We start from the raw sequence: 21,596 nt of genomic DNA on the forward strand, positions 1-21,596 counted from the left end.
CATCAATCCAGAAGATATTGTCCTCACTGTCATCAAGTTCCCTCTCATTGGTGAATACCGAACAGAAGTATTCATTGAGGACCTCGCTCACTTCCACAGCCTATAGGCACATCTTCCCACCTTTATCTCCAATTGGTCCTACCTTCACTCCTGTCATCCTTTTGTTCTTCATATAATTGAAGAATGCCTTGAGGTTTTCCTTTACCCTACTCGCCAAGGCCTTCTCATGCCCCCTTCTTGCTCTTCTCAGCCTCTTCTTAAGCTCCTTTCTTGCTACCCTATATTCCTCAATAGACCCATCTGATCCTTGCTTCCTAAACCTCACGTATGATGCCTTCTTCCAGCTGACTAGATTTTCCACCTCACTTGTCACCCATGGTTCCTTCACCCTACCATTCTTTATCTTCCTCACCGGGACAAATTTATCCCTAACATCCTGCAAGAGATCTCTAAACATCGACCACATGTCCTCGTACATTTCCCTGCAAAAACATCATCCCAATTCACACCTGCAAGTTCTAGCCTTATGGCCTCATAATTTGCCCTTCCCCAATTAAAAATTTTTCCTGCCCTCTCTGATTCTATCCTTTTCCATGATAATGCTAAAGGCCAGGGAGTGGTGGTCACTGTCCCCCAGATGCTCACCCACTGAGAGATCTGTGACCTGACCCGGTTCATTACCTAGTACTAGATCTAGTATGGCATTCCCCTGAGTTGGCCTGTCAACATACTGCGACAGGAATCCATCCTGGACACACTTAACAAACTCTGTCCCGTCCAAACCTTTGGAACCAATCAGGTGCCAATCAATATTAGGGAAGTTAAAGTCACCCATGATAACAACCCTGTTATTTTTGCACCTTTCCAAAATCTGCCTCGAATCTGCTCCTCGGTATCTCTGCTGCTATCAGGGGGCCCACAGAATACCCCCAATAGAGTAACTGCTCTCTTCCTGTTCCTGACTTCCACCCATACTGACTCAAAAGAGGATCCTGCTACATTACCCACCCTTTCTGTAGCTGTAATAGTATCCCTGACCAGTAATACCACCCCTCCTCCCCTCCCCCCCATCCCTTTTAAAGCACTGAAATCCAGGAATATTGAGAATCCATTCCTGCCCTGGTGCCAGCCAAGTCTCTGTAATGGCCACTACATCGTAATTCCATGTTATGTATCCAAGCTCTCAGTTCATCACCTTTGTTCCTGATGCTTCTTGCATTGAAGTACATGCACTTTAGCCCTTCTATCTTCCTACCTTTACACCCTTTATTCTGCTTCTCTTTCCTTAAAGCCTCTCTATATGTTAGATCTGGCTTTACTCCATGCACTTCTTTCACTGCTCTATCGCTCCGGGCCCCATCCCCCTTGCAAATTAGTTTAAACCCTCCAGAACAATGCTAGCAAACCTACCTGCAAGGATATTGCTCCCCCTCGAGTTCAGGTGCAACATATCCAATCTGTACAGGTCCCACCTTCCCCAGAAGAGATCCCAATGATCCAAAAATCTAATACCCTGCCCCCTGCACCAACTCCTCAGCCACGCATTCAACTGCCATCTCCTCCAATTCTTACCATCACTATCACGTAGCACTGGTAGCAATCCTGAGAACACCACCCTTGAGGTCCTGTTCTTCAGCCTTCTGCCTAGTTCCCGAAACTCGCACTTCAGGACCTCATCCCTCTTCCTGCCTATGTCCATGTTCCATAGATGCTACCTGTCCTGCTGAGTTCCTCTAACATTTTGTGTGTGGTCAAGAAGGCTCAGTTGCTCGACATTCATGAAGAGGCAGTAAATTGGATTAGACAATGGCTTTGTGGGAGAAGCTGGAGAGCGACAATAGAGGGTTGCCTCTCTGACTGGAGGCCTGTAACTAGTGGTATGCAACAGGGACTGGTACTGGGTCTTTTGTTGCATGTCATCTATATCAATGATCTTGGAGTATAGCACTTACTTCTGGTTACACCATTATAGGAAGAATGTGGACGTTATGGAGAGGGTACAGAAGAGGTTTACCAGTATGTTGTCTGGATAAGAGTGAACGAGTTATAAGGAGAGGTTAGGCAAACTTGAGATGTTCTCAAACTTTGATTCTGTAACTCATTGCCAGAGGGTGTGGCGGAGGCAGAGTCTCTCTCAATGTTGAGGTAACATCCAGATGAGTCCTCGACCCAGTAAGAACCTAAAGATATACAGCACATTACAGGCCCTTCCACCCACAATGTTGTGCCGACCATGTAACATACTCTAGAAACTGCCTAGAATTACCCTACCACATAGCCCTCTATATTTCTAAGCTCCATGTACCTACCTAAGAGGCTCTTAAAAGGACCTATTGTATCCACTTCCACCACCACTGCCGACAGAGCATTCCACACACTCACCACTCTGTGTGTGGAAAAACTTACCCCTGACATCCCCTTGGTACCTTTTTCCAAGCACCTTAAAACTATGCCCAATCGTGTTAGCCATTTCAGCCCTGGGAAAAAGCCTCTGGCTATCCACACGATCAATGCCCCTCCATCTTATACACCTCTATCAGGTCACCTCTCATCCTCTGTCACTCCAAGAAGAAAAGGCCAATTCTGCTCAACCCATTCTCATAAGGTACACCCTCTAATCAAGGCAATATCCTTGTAAATCTCCTCTGCACTCTCTCTATAGTATCCACATCCTTCCTGTAGTGAGGTGACCAGAACTGAACGCATTACTCACCACTCTGACCAAGGTGTTATATAGTTGTAAAATTACCTCACGGCTCTTGAACTTAATCCCACGGTTGATGACCACCAAGACACTATATGCCTTCTTAACAACATTGTCAACTATGCAGCAGCTATGAGTGTCCTATAACACAGACCCCAAGATCTCTCAGATCTTGCACATTGCCAATAGTCTTACCATTTATATTATATTCTGTCTTCAAACTGAACCTACCAAAATGAACCACTTCACACTTATCTGGGTTGAACTCCATCTGCCACTTCTCAGCCCAGTTCTGCATCCTATTGATGTCCTGCTGTAACCTCTGACAACCCTCCAGACTATCCACAACACTCCTAACCTTTGTGTCATCAGCAAATTTACTAACCCATCCCTCCACTTCCTCATCCAGATCATTTATAACAATTACAAAGAGGAGGGGTCCCAGAACAGATCCCTGCCGAACACCACCGGTCACTGACCTCCATGCAGAATATGAAATATCTACAAAAACCCTTTGCCTTCCGTGGGCAAGCCAATTCTGCATCAACAATGCAATGCCTCCATACTTTCTGAAGGAGCCTTGCATGTGGATCCTTATCAAATGCCTTACTGAAATTCATATACTCCATCCAGTGCTCTACCTTCATCAATGTGTTTTGTTACATCCTCAAAGAATTCAATCAGGCTCATAAGGCACAACCTGCCCTTGACAAAGCCATGCTGACGATCCCTAATTAGGTTATCTCTCTCCAAATGCCCATAAATCCTGCCTCTCAGGATCTTCTCCAACAACTTGCCCACCACTGAAGTCAGACTCACGGGTCTATAATTTCCTTGGTTATCTCTACTCCCTTTCTTGAACAAGGGAACAACATTTGCAACCTTCCAATCCTCTGTTACTTCTCCTGTCTCTATTGATGACACAAAGATCATCGCAAGAGGCTCAGTAATCTCCTCCCTTGCTTCCCACAGTAGCCTGGGGTATATCTCATCCAGTCCCGGTAACTAATCTAATTTAATGTTTTTCAAAGGCTCCAGCACATCCTCTTTCTTAATGTCTATATGCTCAAGCATTTCAGTCCGCTGTAAGTCATCCCCACAATTAGAAACCTACAGCACAATACAGGCCCTTCGGCCCTCAAAGCTGTGCCAAACATGTCCTTACCTTAGAACTACCAAGGCTTACCCATAGCCTCTATTTTTCTAAGCTCCATGTAGCCATCCAGGAGTCTCTTAAAAGACCCTATTGTTTCCGCCTCCACCGCCGTTGCCGGCAGCCCATTCTACGCACTCACCACTCTTTGCGTAAAAAACTTATCCCTGACATCTCCTCTGTACCTACTTCCAAGCACCTTAAAACTGTGCCCTCTTGTGCTAGCCATTTCAGCCCTGGGAAAAAGCCTCTGACTATCCACACGATCAATGCCTCTCATTATTTTGTACACCTCTATCAGGTCACCCCTCTCATCCTCCGTCACTCCAGGGTTAAAGGGTCGTGTTCACTCAACCTATTCTCATAAGGCAATCTCCCCAATCCAGGCAACATCCTTGTAAATCTCCTCTGCACCCGTTTCTATGGTTTCCACATCCTTCCTGTAGTGAGGCGACCCGAATTGAGCACAGTACTCCAAGTGGGGTCTGACCAGGGTCCTATATAGCTGCAACATTACCTCTCAGCTCTTAAACGCAAATCCCACGATTGATGAAGGCCAATGCACTGTGTGCCTCCTTAACCACACAGTCAACCTGCGCAGCTGCTTTGAGAGTCCTATGGACTCGGACCACAAGATCCCTCTGATCCTCCACGCTGCCAAGAGTCTTACCAGTAATGCCATATTCTGCCATCATATTTGATCTACCAAAATGAACCACCTCACACTTATTTGGGTTGAACTCCATCTGCCACTTCTCAGCCCAGTTTTGCATCCTATCAATGTCCTGTTGTAACCTCTGACAGCCCTCCACACTATCCACAACACCCCCAACCTTTGTGTTATCAGCAAATTTACTAACCCATCTCTCCACTTCCTCACCCAGGTCATTTATAAAAATCACAAACAGCAGGGGTCCCAGAACAGATCCCTGAGGCACACCACTGGTCACCGGCCTCCATGCAGAATATGACCCGTCTACAACCACTCTTTGCCTTCCGTGGGCAAGCCAGTTCTGGATCCACAAAGCAATGTCCCCTTGGATCCCAGCCTCCTTACTTTCTCATGTATGGGGTACCTTATCAAATGCTTTGCTAAAACCATATACACTACATCTACGGCTCTACCTTCATCAATATGTTTAGTCACATTCTCAAAAAATTCAATCAGGCTCATAAGGCACGACCTGCCCTTGACAAAGCCATGCTTTGTACACCATGGTCCTTTAACCCTAATATCCTTTCCCTGCCTCAATGGAACGTATCTTAGTAGAACAAAGAAAACAGAGAAAACCTACAGCACATTACAGGCCTTCGGCCCACAAAGTCGTGCCGAACATGTCCCAGGGAGTCGCGGAGGGAACACGTCTCTCCCCACGGATCTCCCACCCAGCACTTATCCCTGTAAGCGTTAAGTGCTACACCTGTCCCTACACCTCCTCTCTTGCCATCATTCAGGGCCCCAAACAGTCCTTCCAGGTGAGGCAACACTTCAATTGTGAGTCTATTGGGGTCACCTATTGCATCTGGTGCTCCCGGTGCGGCCTCCTCTACATCGGTAAAACCCGACGCAGATTGGGGGACCACTTCGTCGAGCACCACCGCTCCGTCCGCCACAACAGGCAGGATCTCCTGGTTGCCACCCGCTTCAACTCTGCTTCACATTCCCATTCGGATATGTCCATACATGGCCTCCTCTACTGCCATGATGAGGCTAAACTCAGGTTGGAGGAGCAACACCTCATATACTGTCTGGGTAGTCTCCAGCCCCTTGGTATGAACATTGAATTCTCCAACTTCCGGTAATTCCCTCCCCCTCCCTTCCCCTATCCCTATTTCATTTTGCCCCCTCCCCCAGCTGCCTACTACCTCCCTCATGGTTCTGCCTCCTTCTACTACCCATTGTGTTTTCCCCTATTCCTTCTTCACCTTTCCTGCCTATCACCTCCCTGCTTCCCTCCCCCACCCCTTTATCTTTCCCCTGGAACCTACCAGCCTTCTCCTTCTCACCCTCCCACTTTCTTTATAGGGTCTCTGCCCCTTCCCTCTACAGTCCTGATGAAGGGTTCCGGCCCGAAACGTTGACTGATCGTTTCCACGGATGCTGCCCGACCTGCTGAGTTCCTCCAGCATGTTGTGGTGGTAAATAGGACTGGTATTGATGGGTGGTTGATGGTTAGCATGGATGTGGTGGGTCAAAGGACCTGTTAGTGTGCTGAGTGACACTGATGTGACAGATTCTCAATTTTGATGTACTGCTTGAGGAAAGGTCCAGTAATTTGTTTGAATGATTTCATTGCGTGGGATTTCTGAGTACCGCATTTGGATTTCAGTACAGGAAGTACACTGCTGAGCCAGTCCCGGAGGCAGCACGTCTTCCATAATGACAGTAAGGCTGCCATTTCCAAAGTTTGGGGGTGCTCCTTTAAGGTTGCTGCTAACTGGTGACAGGAGAATGGAAAACATCACATCGAAAGTGCTGGACATTAACCAAGCAGTTCCTTTAGTCAAATTCCACTAAGCTATGTAATAATGGTAGTTGAACTAATTGTAACTTTTGGTCTCTCTCCATTAGCCCACACCCTGGGAGTAAATCTCTGCCTTGTTGGAGACCTTGGCCTCGTTAAGAGTGCTTTGGAAACTGCCTTTACTTGCAGTTAACATAGAACATAGAATAGTTGTTACGAGAATACACATAAAATTAAGATGTTTGCTGGCCTGGGCTAGCATCAGTGGCATCAGCAGTTGGTCTGCCACCTGCCCTCAGGGGAAGGAGAGATAAGGAACAATGGAGCAGCGTCTGGAGATGTGTAATGAAGGGACGTGGGAGAGAGAGAGCTGTCTGGAGCGGCTCCCCCCTTTGAACCCTGAACTGTTTGAAGTGATGGACAGGCGATACCCCAGCAGGGGGATAAAAAGGGACCAGTTCGCTAAGGGGGGACACACGCCACCCGAGGTAACGAGACCCTGGAAGCGGTGCGCCTCTCACGAGTCGGTAAGAAGTATCAGACAACGGCCAGGGTGGAAAGGTACGATCAGCGGGAACCCGGTGTGTGTCCGCCCTTGCCTGGGTGCCGGGTTCACTGCAGAGGATCGACCACATCTGGAGGAGGAGTCACAGTCGGTGACCTCAGGTGACATCACCAAGGACCCGCCCAAAAGCTGCTTGTGAGCCATCTCGCCGGTCTGTGAGTGAAGCAGTGTTCTGAATGATCAGTTGTTCCTGTTCTCTCTGTCTCTCTTCCCCCACGTTGTCCATCGCCATGACAACGATTACTGCGAACTGAACTGGACTGAACTTTGAGTCATTTTGAAATTTGGTCATTTACCCCTAGACAACGATAGAGCTTGATTGATGCTGTTATCTTAATTCTGTGCACATGTGTGTTTATCATCGCTGAACTGTTGCATTTATTATCCTTTCGATTACTGTGTTGCTTGTTTCTTTAATAAAACTTTCTTAGTTCTAGTACTCCAGACTCCAACTGAGTGATCCATTTCTGCTGGTTTGGCAACCCAGTTACGGGGTACGTAACATAGTACAGCACAGTACAGGCCCTTCAGCCCACAATGTTGTGCCGACCCTCAAACCCTGCCTTCCATATAATCCCCCACCTTAAATTCCTCCATATACCTGTCTAATAGTCTCTTAAATTTCACTAGTGTATCTGCCTCCACCACTGACTCAGGCAGTGCATTCCACGCACCAACCACTCTCTGAGTAAAAAACCTTCCTGTGATATCCCCCTTGAACTTCCGACCCCTTACCTTAAACCCATGTCCTCTTGTATTGAGCAGTGGTGCCCTGGGGAAGAGGCGCTGGCTATCCACTCTATCTATTCCTCTTATTATCTTGTACACCTCTATCATGTCTTCTCTCATCCTCCTTCTCTCCAAAGAGTAAAGCCCTAGCTCCTTTAATCTCTGATCATAATCCATTGTCTCTAAACCAGGCAGCATCCTGGTAAATCTCCTCTGTACCCTTTCCACATCCTTCCTATAGTGTGGCGACCAGAACTGGACACAGTACTCCAAGTGTGGCCTAACCAGAGTTTTATAGAGCTGCATCATTACCTCGCGACTCTAAAACTCTATCCCTCAACTTATGAAAGCTAACACTCCATAAGCTTTCTTAACTATGCTATCTACCTGTGAGGCAACTTTCAGGGATCTGTGGACATGTACCCCCAGATCCCTCTGCTCCTCCATACATTTCGGGCATGTCAGTCTTCTGTGAATCATGCACTGGGATCCCCAGACCACTCTACATCTCAAAACTCTGCACTCTCTTACCCCTTAACCCTTAACCCTTAACCAAGTGGAGTTTTTCCACGTTGTGCATCTTTATATCATAGTAGAGGGGAATGTAGACCTGTGGTTACAATAATTAATGAAACTGCTGAATGGTGGGAAGGCTGCAGGGGCTAGGGGACCTCCTGCTCCGCATTAATTTCTCTATTTACAGAATCAGAATTAGGTTTATTGTCACAATAAGCTGCATATCTGAACTCTCAGAGGCATTCAGCTAGGATAAGTAACAAGAACCCATTGTGCTGAAGTCAGGGAGAGAGGTTTGTCCAACTAGCAGGAAGCAAGTGGGACATTCCCAAGTTTACCACCTATCATCAGTAAGTTACCAGAGGGACCAATGCTGAGACTGCAGAGCTTTACAAAATATTAATGACTTGGAGAGGCTAGTGTGCAGTCACCAGATTTTTAGACAACACAAGAATAAGTGGGAACACCAGCTGAGTGGAGAATGCAACATCTGGGGAGTGGAGAAAATACTGGCAAATGGAGAGTAAAATGTAGGAAAACTTGTATAAAACAACAGAGCCGTGTTAGAATGCAGAGAAGCTGCAGGAATCAGTAGCAGAGGATAGGGTCCAGTCATGGGAATTCCAGAACCAGACGGGGCACCAACTTAGAGCTGAGGTAAAGGAGAACTACTTCCCTCATCAGGTTAAGGCCCTATGGAATGGACAACTGTAGAGAGGAGTCCTCGAAGATACTTAAGGTTGAGTTTGATTTCTATCAGTGGGGATGTGAAGGTTCTGGGAAGTGGAGGGGGAATCATGGATCAGCTTTGATTGCATTGAATGGTGAAGCATTGAGGGCTGGATGAACTGTTTGCGATTTTTGTGGCCTCGCAGCTGTTTCCTGGAAACCATCAGTTACTACACGGACCTCACCACGTCTTCGATCCTGACAAGCTGAGACCTCTACCTCCGGCTCTGAAGCAGGGATGGAGGTGGGAAACCTGCGGTCACAAGCGTGTCTGTAGGTCTGCCTGTGTCTCCTAGCACATGTTCTCTCGGAAAACAAATTTCTTCACTCTCCGCTCCCTCTGGCACTTGGTGCTTTGTTGAGAAATTGAAACAAATCAGCAACTGCTCTGCTCTCCCTGCATTTTGACTGACTTGCCAAATGCTTCCAGCATTTTTTTAGCTTTGTGTCCACTTAACGTTAGCACAGCACCAGAAGGGCCCACCTCTCAGTTCCCAGGTGGGAGGTCCGAGAATGCTGCTGGTGAATCCCCTGAACCATCAGTAGCAGGGTCTGAACGTGGGTCCTGTGACACAGCTCCCTGGGTTAAGCTGTGGGCGACTACCTCACTGCTCCAGCTGGTCAGATCACTCTGCTCTCCCAGTCGACATGAATAGCACAGCACAGGAACAGGCCCCTTGGCCCACAATGTTGTGCCGAGCCAGATAAAACTAACCCCTCCTACCTAAACAATGTCCATAGTCTTCTATCTTCATTACATTCATATGCCTATCTAAACATCATTTAAAAGTCTCTAATGAATTTGCCTCTACCACCATATCAGGCAGCGCATTCCAGGCATCCACCACCCTCTGAGTAAAAACTTACCCCTCACATCCCCTTCGAACCTGCCCCCTCTCACCTTCAATGTCTGCCCTCTGGTATTAGACAGTTCTGCCCTGGGAGAAAGATACTCCCTGTCTCCTCTATCTCTGCCTCTCAGAATGTTGTAAACCTCGAACAGATCTCCCCTCAGCCTCTGCTGCTCCAGAGAAAGCAACCCAGGTTTGTCCAGCCTCTCATGCGAGCACATGCCCTGTAAACCAGGCAGCACCCTAGTAAACCTCTTCTGCACCCTCTCCAAAGCCTCAACGTCCTTCCTATAGTGCGGCAACCAGAACTACTTGCAATACTCCAGATCTGGCCTAACCAGAGTTTTATAAAGTTGCAACATAACCTCTTGACTTTTGACTAATAATAGCAAGCATTGCATAAGCCTTCTTAACCACCTTATTGACCTACAATGGTCTTGCCCTTAACAGTGTACTGTCTCCTTACATTTACCCTACCAAAGTGCAACTCTTATATTTATCTTGGTTAAACTCTATCTACCATTTCTCTGCTCATATCTGCAACTGATCTGTATCATGCTATATTCTTTGCCAGTCCACAACTCCACCAATCTTGGTATCAACTACAAATTTACTAATCCACCCGTCTACATTTTCATCCAGGTCATTTATGTACATCACGAACAGCAGAGGTCCCAGAACAGATCCCTGGGAACATCACTAATTACAGTCCACAGTTCGAATGTCTCTTCAACCACGATCCCCTATCTTCTATATGCAAGCCAGTTCTGAATTCAAACAGCCAATTTGCCGCGAACCCCATGTATCTTAATCTTCTGGATTAACCTCCCATGAGGGTCTTTGTCAAATGCCTTACTAAAATCCATGCAGACAACCTCCACTGCCCTAACTTCATCAATCTCTCTCATCACCCTGCCAAAAGACTCAATCAAGTTTTTTCAACATGACCTGCCTTGCAACAAAGTGGTCTAGTCACTCAACACCCAGTGGGTTTCCTCTGGTATCCCAAAGTGTGCTGGTCACTGACCATTGCAACTGCTCTCTAGTGCGGGGAAGGTGTAGAAGACGTAGAGTGGGTGAGAATGTGAGGAGAGCTAAATGGGCTCTGTGCACATGGATATGCACGCAGGGAAGGGCTGTTGTTCAGAAGGAAACGGGGAGGGAGGGCACGAGTGCTTGGGAGGGGGGGCCCATTGGGCACTGTGTAATCTCACAGCATAAACTGGAGGCTGCTCCTGCTGTTCAGATTGTGCCCCAGAGACCCCGCAACAGGCTGTAAGTGCTGAAGATGTATTTGAATCTCAGAAGATAAAAACTGCATTAACCCCAAATATGTCATATTTTGGTTTTACTACCCATCTTTCACACTACCGCAGTTATTGTAGTAGCTTCATTGAAACGTTATGGTCCATGTTAGGAAGAAACAAGAATCAGTAACAACTGTGTTTGGGACTAAGCACGGGTGCATAGTGAAGATCCCCAGGATTACAATACATTGTTCAAGAGGCTTTCAGATAAATACGTGAATATGCAGGGACGGAGAGATATGGGTCATTTACAGCAGAAGAGATTTCAATTAACTTGACACAGATATTGTGGGCTGAAGGACCTGCTTACGTGCTCCATGTTCCATGTCTGCAGCCATTCTGAAAATAGATCCATGATTAGACATGGCCATACAGGAACTGTTTTCACATTTGCAGGTGACTCAAAGCTTGGAGTGTAGAAAGGAGCAAACTTCAAGGAGATGTGGACAGGTGAATGGAGAGGTGACTGATGGCAGATGAAACATAATACTGAGAATTTGAAGTATTATATTTTGGTAAGAAGGATGAGAAGAGACAAATTCTAAAATGTCCGCAAGAACAGGGAGGTCTGGGGTACATGGTGCACACTGAACTGTAAGTGACAGGACAGGTTGAGATAGTGATTAAAGTGCAGGATCCTGGGTTTTATAAACAAATAAAGGTTCAGAGCTTAAGAGCAAGGAAGTGGTAATGAGTCTTGCGTGCTGGATTAGCCACAACTGGAGCCACAAGTGGTGGGAAAGACGTGATGGCTTTGGATAGGGTGGAGAAGTATTAACCAAAGGGATTCCAGGGATGATCAACTTCAGCAGTGCAGATGGATGAGGGAAGCTGTGGCTGTTCCCCTGGGAACAGAGGAAGTTGTAAGGGGAGTTGACATCAAGAAGATTATCAGTATGGTGACAGCCCATTCCACTGGAGGAAGTATCACAGACAAATATGGAATGCTGGGAAAATACATGAGGGAAACCTATTTTTAAAATGACAGTGAGTACAAGGGTTTGGCGTGGACTTCAGGCATTAGAGATGGCAGATTCTCTTGCTGAGTTCAAAAGGGAGCAGAATGAGTACAGGACCTCCCTCGGTTTCAAACACCCATCATCTGTACAGCCTGTACATAAGTATGAGGTTTTTTTGGAGACCTGTAGGATGAATTTGCTGGCTACTACAGAAATACAGGCATCCTCAGGCTCACAGGACAGAATCCTGTCACAACCCATGGAAGAGCTGGGGCTGATTGCGAAGACAGGACAGTGTGACCAGCTGGGCGTTCTTACAAACAGTCAGCATTGGCTCAACTGGACAAATGGCTGTATTTAGTGCTGTAACCAGGTGGTGGTTAGGATTTAATGTCAGCCTGGTTATCACTGGAGTCACAGTGATACATCATGATGCCCCTCCTCTGATCCAATGGGAGTCTCCATCAATGTGGAAGCTGCTTCCTTCCCAGCCCTGACCACTACCCTACCATGTAAAGAAGTTAGACTGGACACCAATCACTGAACAAAATAAAGCTTCCCTCAACAATGAACCTATTTCCCCATCTCAGAACATATTCTGCTAACCCTGGCATGTGGCTCACTTCTATCCTAGAACATTAGGCTGTACATTTCAAGTTACGTCCAAACTAATAACTCAACATGAACTAGCATTGAGCAACTTGAAACAGGAATCAGAAGGCCTTGAAGTATGTACCTCCATTTCATGAGATTGACACCATCTACCACATTTGCTCTATATCCCTTCAAATCCAGCCCAAGTATCTGCTGTTGTCCTTCAATAATTAAGGCATGGTACCTGCTGGTTCAAGCTGCAGTTCCATCTTTACTCTCCATTTCGCCATGATCACTACCATGGGATCCAACTAAAGGGACAACTCTTGTACTTCTCCAGGACTCCCCACTAGAGGAAACTTCTTCACTGAGCCCTTTATCAATACAACAGCAAATCTAGTATCAATCTTATGCACCCAATGGGATGCAAACTTTACTCAACTTTGTCTTTGCAGTCTGCCTCTTAAAGTCAGTGGTACCAAGGCAAGGTCGTACTTTTGTCACAGACACAGGTTTCCAACACCATTACTGCATTCTCACCTTTGGTGGGACGTAAAATTCCAGAATGAACCTCTCTTCCTCGATTCCCACGGCTTTCCGTAGCAACACCCGGCACTTCTGCCACTGTAAGCTGCTCAAACTGTTGGAGTCATCAACCAACATGTACCTCAGCATTCCTTCCCTCTGGATGTCCTGCAGCTCGACCTTGGTGGAGGACAGCTTTGTTAAGCGCAAGCGCTCAAGTTTCTGGCTCCATCTGTCGTGGGCTTCAGTTTCAAGTCTATTCCCTGAGGAATCTTCCTCTCCTTCAGGCTTCGCACCCAGCAGAGGTTCAGCCGAGGACCTCCACTGCAACATCTCCTTCATCCCATCAACCATACACATACTCATATTCCGCAAAGAAAATCCTTTCTTAAATTTAGGTCTGGCAGAAGCACTGAACGACACATCCTCTGAGCTCCGAGAATGACCCAAACTGGACACGTTGCAGACTTGCTGATGTCTTGGGTACCTGCTGGAGTTTGACATGTTCTCTCCTCTTGTGAGAGAACAGGAGTCGGCTTTCCTCTGGAGGACTCCTTCCCTGGACGAGAGCTGGCAGCTCTGAATGTCGGAGAACGGAGCGACGCTGCACCTGGCTGTAGAGTCTGAGAGATATGACCCATTCACCTCTCGTGCAAAGTACTCCACAAAATGGAAAGCAAAGTGTTGAGAGAAACTGGCTTCTATTCCAGAGCATTCATAATGAGGATTTTCACTTATAAATACCCGGAATTTCTGAGCGAAATCAGATGCAGCAGCACGTGCCTGGACTTCACAAAATTCCTTCCAGTCTGGAACATCTTGTAATGAATCCTGATTTCCAGAATCACCATTCATGGCTAATTCACTGGTGTCCCAATGAGGCTGCACAAGAAGCAGGGAGAGAGACTTTGTTACTTCTGTGGCCAACAGTCAGAGCCAGCATCCAGAAACATCAACCAAATGTATGCCCTGGTCATGAATAATTGTAACACTCAGCCACTGCTCTGGAATCAAAGGAAACATATGGCCCCATTCTGCCTTCACAGTTCTTACAAACATGTTGTTCAATTCATCATACAGCTGCAGATTTACCCATTTATCTAATGCTTTCTCAATCATTTCGATAGAATCTGTTTGCCACACTCACCAGCTGGTTCTGTTCCAGATTTTACACTATTCACTGGGCATAAAAGTTCTTTTTTACCCCTCTGTTCCTTAGTCAGTGAGCCAGACTGCATAAAGTGCTAGAGCTTGACAGCAGTGATGGATGAAATCTTTGAAAATGGAGTTGGCCGTCCTTCAAATGCCTGTGGTATGGAACTGTTCACAACAACAGCTGGAGTATTCTTCCCTCTTCCCTCTAACTGAGTGAGCTGCGTCACCTGTCACTGTGAACATCACCCCAAACTGTCCCATGTAACAGTGCGTCACACTGACCTGCCCCTTGTAACAGGTAATAGGCAGCTGTACTGAGAGAGCAGTTTCTACCAAAGAACATTGTGGTTTGACAATGGCCCTCTTAAACAGGAGGCTCAGACATATCTTAAAAAACACACATCCCAACAGCCTTTGTAAATATTAATGATCATTGCTGAGGTTCATCAGAAGACAATGGTCCAACAGCAAGCAGAACAATGACGGACACAAACTTGCAATAAACTGCAGGACAAGACATTGCAATCAAATCAGGAAGGACAGGGATAGAATTAATTGTGTGTAGTCAGACATCCAAAACAGCTTGAATGCAACTATACAGTGGTGCTGGAATGTTTGTAAACCCTGTAAAATTTTCTCTATTTGTGCATAAATATGACCTAAAATGTGATCAGGTCTTCATGTCCTAAAACTAGATAGAGAACCCAATTAAATAAATAACACAAAAACATTTTAATTATTCATTTATTTATTGAGAAAAATGATCCAATATTTCATATAATTCTTGGAAAAGGTATGTAAACCTCTGGAGAATGACTGCTGAAAAAGCTTCAAATTAATGAGATGAGATTGGAAGTGTGGGTTGTAGAGGTGCCCTGCCCTATAAAAAGACACACAAAGTCAGGTTACTGACAGAGCCTGCTCTTCTCAACAAAGAACTGCTTATGTGCATCATACCTCAATCGAAACAACTTGCAGAGGACCTTAGAAAACTAATTATAGAGATGTATGAAGCTGAAAAAGGCTACAAAAGCATTTCTAAAGACCTGAGATATTGTCTAAAATGGAGGAAATTCAGTACTGTTGCTACTCTCCCTAGGAAGGGGCATCCTGCTAAGATCCAGAAGCTTAATAAAAGTCAGATAATACAACAAGACAATGATCCAAAAGACAAGAGTAAATCACCAACAGAATGGTTTAAAAGGAAGAAAATTCACACTTTGGAATGGCCGAGTCAAAGTCTGGACCTTAATCTTATAATTGTGGAAGGACCTGAAGCAAGCAGTTCATGCAAGGAAGCCCACAGAACATTCCAGAGTTGAAGCAGTTTTGTAAGGAATTCCTCCTAGCTGATGTGCAGGACTGATCAACAGTCACCAGAAACATTTGGCTGAAGTTATTATTGTACAAGGAGGTCACACCAGATACTGAAAGCAAAGGTTCATACACTTTTCCCAACAAATACATGTAATAATACATCATTTTTTCCCAATAGATAAATGAACAAGTACAACATTTTTGTATTATTTATTTAATTGGGTTCTCTTTATCTAGTTTTGATCACATTTTAGGTCCTGTTTATGCAGAAATAGTGAAAATTCTACAGGGTCCACAAACTTTCTGGCACTGCTGTATGTCTTTGTTGCACTGAGTAACTGAGACAAACACAAGAGTAACACCGACTGATGATGTACGAACATAAGAAATAGGAGCAGGAGTCAGTCATCTGGTCCATCATGCAATAAGACCTGGCTGTGGACTCAGCTCCACCCACCCACCCTTTCCCCATAATCTTAATTCCCCTGCTATACAAAAATCTATCAAACTGTGTCTTAATGGGGTAGCCTCCACTGCTTCCCTGTTCAAAGAATTCCACAGATCACAACTCTGGAAAAAGTTTCTCCTCATATCCATTCTAAATCTATTCCCCCAAATTTTGAGGCTACGTCCCCTAATTTGTAGTTTCACTTAACAGTGGAAACAACATTTCTGCCTCTATGCTATCTATTCCTTTCATAATTTTATAGGTTTCTAGAAAAGGTTATAAAATCCGTCTCTCCCTCTGTGATGGATCTGAATTCCCAGCAAACCAAGCCAGGCTGTTCAGGGGCATGACATGCAAGGGGTGTGCAAACTTTAGCTGCAAGTTTGAGAGAATGAGGATAGTGAACAAACAGGAGGGCTGGAGAAACTACCGGTAGGTGGGTAGAGGATTCAGCAGAGAGGTAGCCTTGTGTCTGTGGGGTTAACCGAGCTGGTGGTGGTGGTTTCCCCAACACATCAGCCTTAGTGAAACAGTCACTGGTCTCCTGGGAGGGGCACAGCTAGTACTGGTCCAAATTGGAATTGTCCTCTTCACAAACCATAGCCAGGGATCCTTCCCCACAACACAGTGTCTCTATCAAAGACTTGCTGTTCCAGCCACCCCCACAAATGACCAATAAATCTCTCTGTCTGCTCTTCCAGCACTACAAACTTCACAGATGCCATTCTGGGCCCAGTCCCAAAATCTCCACAACTCCCTTGGCTCTGTGATCAGTCAGCATGCAACCTTCGGCACTGGAGTTCTCTCCATAGACTCCTCCATCTCTCTCCTTCCACAATAGAATCCAGGTAGGCATTGGTTCACACTGTCGGTGCCACGTCTAGGACATACTTCTGTTCACAGTCTCAGAACGCATGTTCCATGCACCTTACAAAGGCCAATTTTTGTTAATGCCGACAATTGGTCCACATTGTGGTGTGGTGTGTGGGGGAGAATCGTTCACAGGGAAGGTGGGGGTGGAATGGTTCATGAGAGGTGGAGTGGATTATAGGGAGGGTGGAATCTGTTCTGTTGGGGGGGATAGTGGATCATTTTCCTAAAGACAAATACATGATGAAAGAGAACCCCATCCTACATCCCCTCTCTCTCACCCAGCTACCAGGCTGCAAGGACCAGTCAGGGAACTCCAGGCTGGTGGGCCTGAAATCAGGGGTGGGGAAGTTGTGGAGGGGATTCTGACGGACAGGATCTACCTCCCATTTGGAGCACAGGAACTCGTCTCATGATTTTGACTGAGTGCCTTTTTAAGAGGTGACCAAGGGGATTGACAAGGGCAAGGCTAGCAAGGTCTTGCAACATCCTGCATGGAAAGTTTGACCACAGGGATCCAGGTGAGTTAGCCAAATAGATATAAAATGGGATTGGTGTAAGTAGTCAGACTGTGGAAGAGGAGAATGCTTTTCCAGAGTGGAGGCTGTGACCAGAGTTGTTGTTATCTGTCTTAATGATTCAGGTGAGAATGTATACTCAGCAGTCACTTGAAAAGGCACACATGTTTGTTAATTCAACTACCTAATCAGCCGGTCATGCAGTGGCAACTCAATGCATAAATGCATACAGACATGATCAAGAATTGTGATCGATTTGCTGGAAAGCACATGTAGCTCTAGCTCACTAAGGGTTGTTTGGTGTGGGATGTTCACTGTGGGGTTGTTTGCAGAATGATGGTAATAGTTTGATTGTAGACGAATTTTTAGATATTTCACAGCTTGTGTGTCTTAATGATGGGAGGGGCTCCAGAGTTAATATTCATAATAGTTCTGAAACTGCTATAAATTAACTTTAGTTTTAAACATTCTGGCTGGGGCAAGTGAGTGGGATGTCATGGGAGATGAAACATTGGGAAATGATCATTTTCCTATATTTATAAGCTTGGGTATAGATTAAATAGGGGACAGAAGGCCACCTTTAGGAAGTGGAACTTCGGTAAAGCGAACTTCAGAGAGGTTTAAGATTTTATGTGATGAATGTCTGTCAGGGCTGAATGTTGAGGATGATGTGGATTTCTGCAATGAAAGGTTATGTTACATTATTCATAAATTTGCAGTGGAAGTGATTCCTATTAAAAAGGACATTAATAGGAGAAAGGCTGTACCACAGTGGACTGAGGAGTGTGCAGAGGCAATTAAGGAGAGAAATAAGACGTTTAGAAAAGTTAAGTAGTATCAGTCTCCCAGTGACCTTATTAAGTATAAAAGGGCACAGGCTATGGTGAGGAAAGTAGTGAAGGTTGCGAAAAATGTTTACTGTAGGTTATATTATGCCAGTATTGGAAGGGGTATTAAACTTAAGAGATGTTTGGGAAATGATTAAAAAAATGGGGGGGGGGGTGGGATTCATAGGGCTAATAACACTGGACAACAAATTTTTTCAAAAGTGTTGCTTCCTCAGAATTTTTTTTTGTTTATGATAGACTGCTTGAAGATGAACACAAATATAATTTCAGACTACTTGTATCACGTAGGAATTTGGAGAAACAACAAATTAACTTTTATTGAATATAATGTGTTTAATTGCATAATGCTGCTGATGCTTGGCAATAGTTCAACTAAGTTAAAGATATTTTGTTAATGATTTTCATTTGTACTTAGTGTCTGAGGCTTCTCGCTTAAGTGCCCAACAATAATTCGCCAGCATTGATGGATTCCAGTTGCCCTGGTATCTTTTCTCCATGACCGCAATGTCCTGGTGAACCCTTTCACCATGCTCGTCACTAACAGCACCAAGCTTTGCAGGGACGAAGTCTAAACAGGAATGCAGAAAATGAATCTTTAGTGACGTGTTGCATTTCATCGTTTTATAAGCTTGAAGCATGCTTTCAACCAACTGCATTTAGTTTGGTGCTCTGTAGATGCCGAGAAAAATTCCAACAACTTCCTTGAAGGCCTTCAATGTGATTTTCTCCGGTCCCACTAGAAATTCTTCAAATTGCCTGTCATTGATGACCTGTTTGATTTGTGGACCAACAAAAATGCTTTCCTTAATCAGTTATTCTGGGAAGCATCAGTCTCAAATATCAAAATCCTTCATAGAAATTTTTGTGCCTGGTGATAGCAAATTCCATCCTTACAGTCCGGAACCCAATAACTATTACTAAAACCTGTCCTGCCATGCAGCAGCCGGGCTGCCTAAGCCTGCCCAAGCACGCCTGGGCAAGATAGGAAACTTTCCAGTTTACATTGTAGGCAGCATTTTAATTGACTTGAATTATGAATTGAAATAATAAACATAAGTTTATTTAAAAAATGGTGCGTGGTAGGGAAATTTCATGGTGATTATCATGATCAGTAGCCCAAAATTCATAAGATACACTTAAAGGTATTCAGGAAGCAAAATCTTTGTTGTCCAGTGTAACATTCCAGTATTGATTAAAGAAGGTAATATGCTGGATACTGAAACGAAGAGGTTGAGTTACTGGCTCAGTCATTTGCTGCAATTCATAATCAAGATAATTTAAGTGAAGAGTCTGAACAATGTAGGGATAAGGTTCTAAGTGAATACCTTGATGTGTTGGAACCTAGCTGTTGCAATGATAGTATTAGTGATGTAGAGTTTTGCTTGTGTGAATTTATGAAATCTATTAATAGTACAGGTCAGATAGCTTCAGGAAATTCAAGCAACACACATCAAAGTTGCTGGTGAACGCAGCAGGCCAGGCAGCATCTCTAGGAAGAGGTAGAGTTGACGTTTCGGGCCGAGACCCTTCGTCAGGACTAACTGAAGGAAGAGCTAGTAAGAGATTTGAAAGTCGGAGGGGGAGTGGGAAATCCAAAATGATAGAAGACAGGAGGGGGAGGGATGGAGCCAAGAGCTGGACAGTTGATTGGCAAAAGGGATATGAGAGGATCATCGGACAGGAGGCCCAGGGAGAAGGGAAAGGGGGAGGGGAGAAAAACCCAGAGGATGGGCAAGGGGTATAGTGAGGGGGACAAAGGGAGAAAAAGGAGAGAGAGAAAAAGAATGTGTGTATATAAATAAATAACGGATGGGGTATGAGGGGGAGGTGGGGCATTAGCAGAAGTTAGAAAAGTCAATGGTCATGCTGTCAAGTTGGAGGCTACCCAGACGGAATATAAGGTGTTGTTCCTCCAACCTGAGTCTGGCTTCATCTTTACAGTAGAGCAGGCCGTGGATAGACATATCAGAATGGGAATGGGACGTGGAATTAAAATGTGTGGCAAGGATGATATGTTATTGTATTGTGATGGGGTCCTGAATTACCCCTATGAACTGTGCTTTTGAAAAGAGAGAGAGAGAGAGTTATTTAACACTGACAGATGTTTTGAAAGAGAGAGAGAGAGCGAGACGAAGACTAACTGTTAGACTGTCACTTTAAGGCACTGGAAGTAACTTTTGGATTTCTGCTGAGTTGGAGACAGCACCGAGCAGCTCGTAAGTTGCTATGGTAACCAAGGGCGGTTATTTGATGGACACTCGATATTATGAATTTCGCCAGGTTGTTGATACTTCTCAAAGACTTTTGCCTGCTTGCATTTCTTCACAGAGACAGGAAGGAGGAGTTATTTGAATGACAGTTGATGCTCAGCACGGGAAGATAAAATAGGAGGTCAGATGATACAGACCTCAGACACATGTTTGGACACTGAATGAGCATTGTTCTGCTCGCAAGGAAAATGGGTTTCAGAGGATCGATCAGGCGGATCGATCCGTTGCTCTTTCAGTGGAAAGAAGGGGTTGACTAGTGGGGAGTTGTCCATGTGTCCACCCTCGCCTGGGGGATGGCTCCACACAGAAGACCGGTCCCTTTTGTTAAGGTCACAGTTGGTGACTTTTAAAGGATTTCGAAGGAGAACGAGAAAATCGACAGCATCAGCTCACCTGAAGACTCAAATCTCTCCCTCTCTATCACTACTCGATTCAATACTACGAACTGAACTAAACTTTACTCATCATCGTAAGACTGTATCTTTTTACCCCTAGACTTAAAGAAACTTGGTTTTTTCATACATATATTTCCACACTTACTGATATACTTACTTATATATATATAAACATGGCTAACTTGTTTGACTTATCTACATTTATATTACTGTATTGCGTAGTTACTAATAAATATCATTAGCTTATAGCAATACTGGATTCCAAAGTGTTTTCCATCTCTGCTGGTTCTTTATTCCTGTCACAGGGTACGTGATACCAGAAAGTGACAGTATGTTTAAACATATGGCTGACAACTCTCAAGATAATATTAAAATTTCTGAATCATACAGTGGCATGCAAAAGTTTGGGCAACCCTGGTCAAAATTTCTGTTACTGTGAATAGCTAAGCGAGTAAAAGATGAACTGATTTCCAAAAGGCATAAAGGTAAAGATGACACATTTCTTTAATATTTTAAGCAAGAAAACTATTATTTCTATCTTTTACAGTTTCAAAATACCAGAAAAGGAAAAGGGCCCAAAGCAAAAGTTTGGGCACCCTGCATGGCAGTACTTAGTAACACCCCCTTTGGCAAGTGTCACAGCTTGTAAACGCTTTTTGTAGCCAGCTAAGAGTCTTT

General features: G+C 44.9%; 1 protein-coding gene across 2 annotated transcripts in view; it reads right to left on the minus strand.

Annotated features, from left to right (window-relative positions):
• The window catches only part of LOC134336923 (SH2B adapter protein 2), a 174,866-nt gene that overhangs the window by 112,213 nt on the left and 41,057 nt on the right, over positions 1-21,596 (minus strand). Inside the window, exon 3 of one of the 2 annotated variants that reach the window (XM_063031571.1) lies at positions 13,113-13,979. The exons of the other annotated variant lie outside the window; for it this stretch is intronic. Within the exon in view, the coding sequence (XP_062887641.1) occupies positions 13,113-13,952 (840 nt within the window). The 5' untranslated portion in view covers positions 13,953-13,979. The remainder of the gene's footprint in view (positions 1-13,112; positions 13,980-21,596) is intronic. 2 annotated transcript variants of the gene reach the window in all.

The sequence above is a fragment of the Mobula hypostoma genome, chromosome 23, assembly GCF_963921235.1.
Source record: "Mobula hypostoma chromosome 23, sMobHyp1.1, whole genome shotgun sequence".
Classification (NCBI taxonomy): Eukaryota; Metazoa; Chordata; class Chondrichthyes; order Myliobatiformes; family Myliobatidae; genus Mobula; species Mobula hypostoma.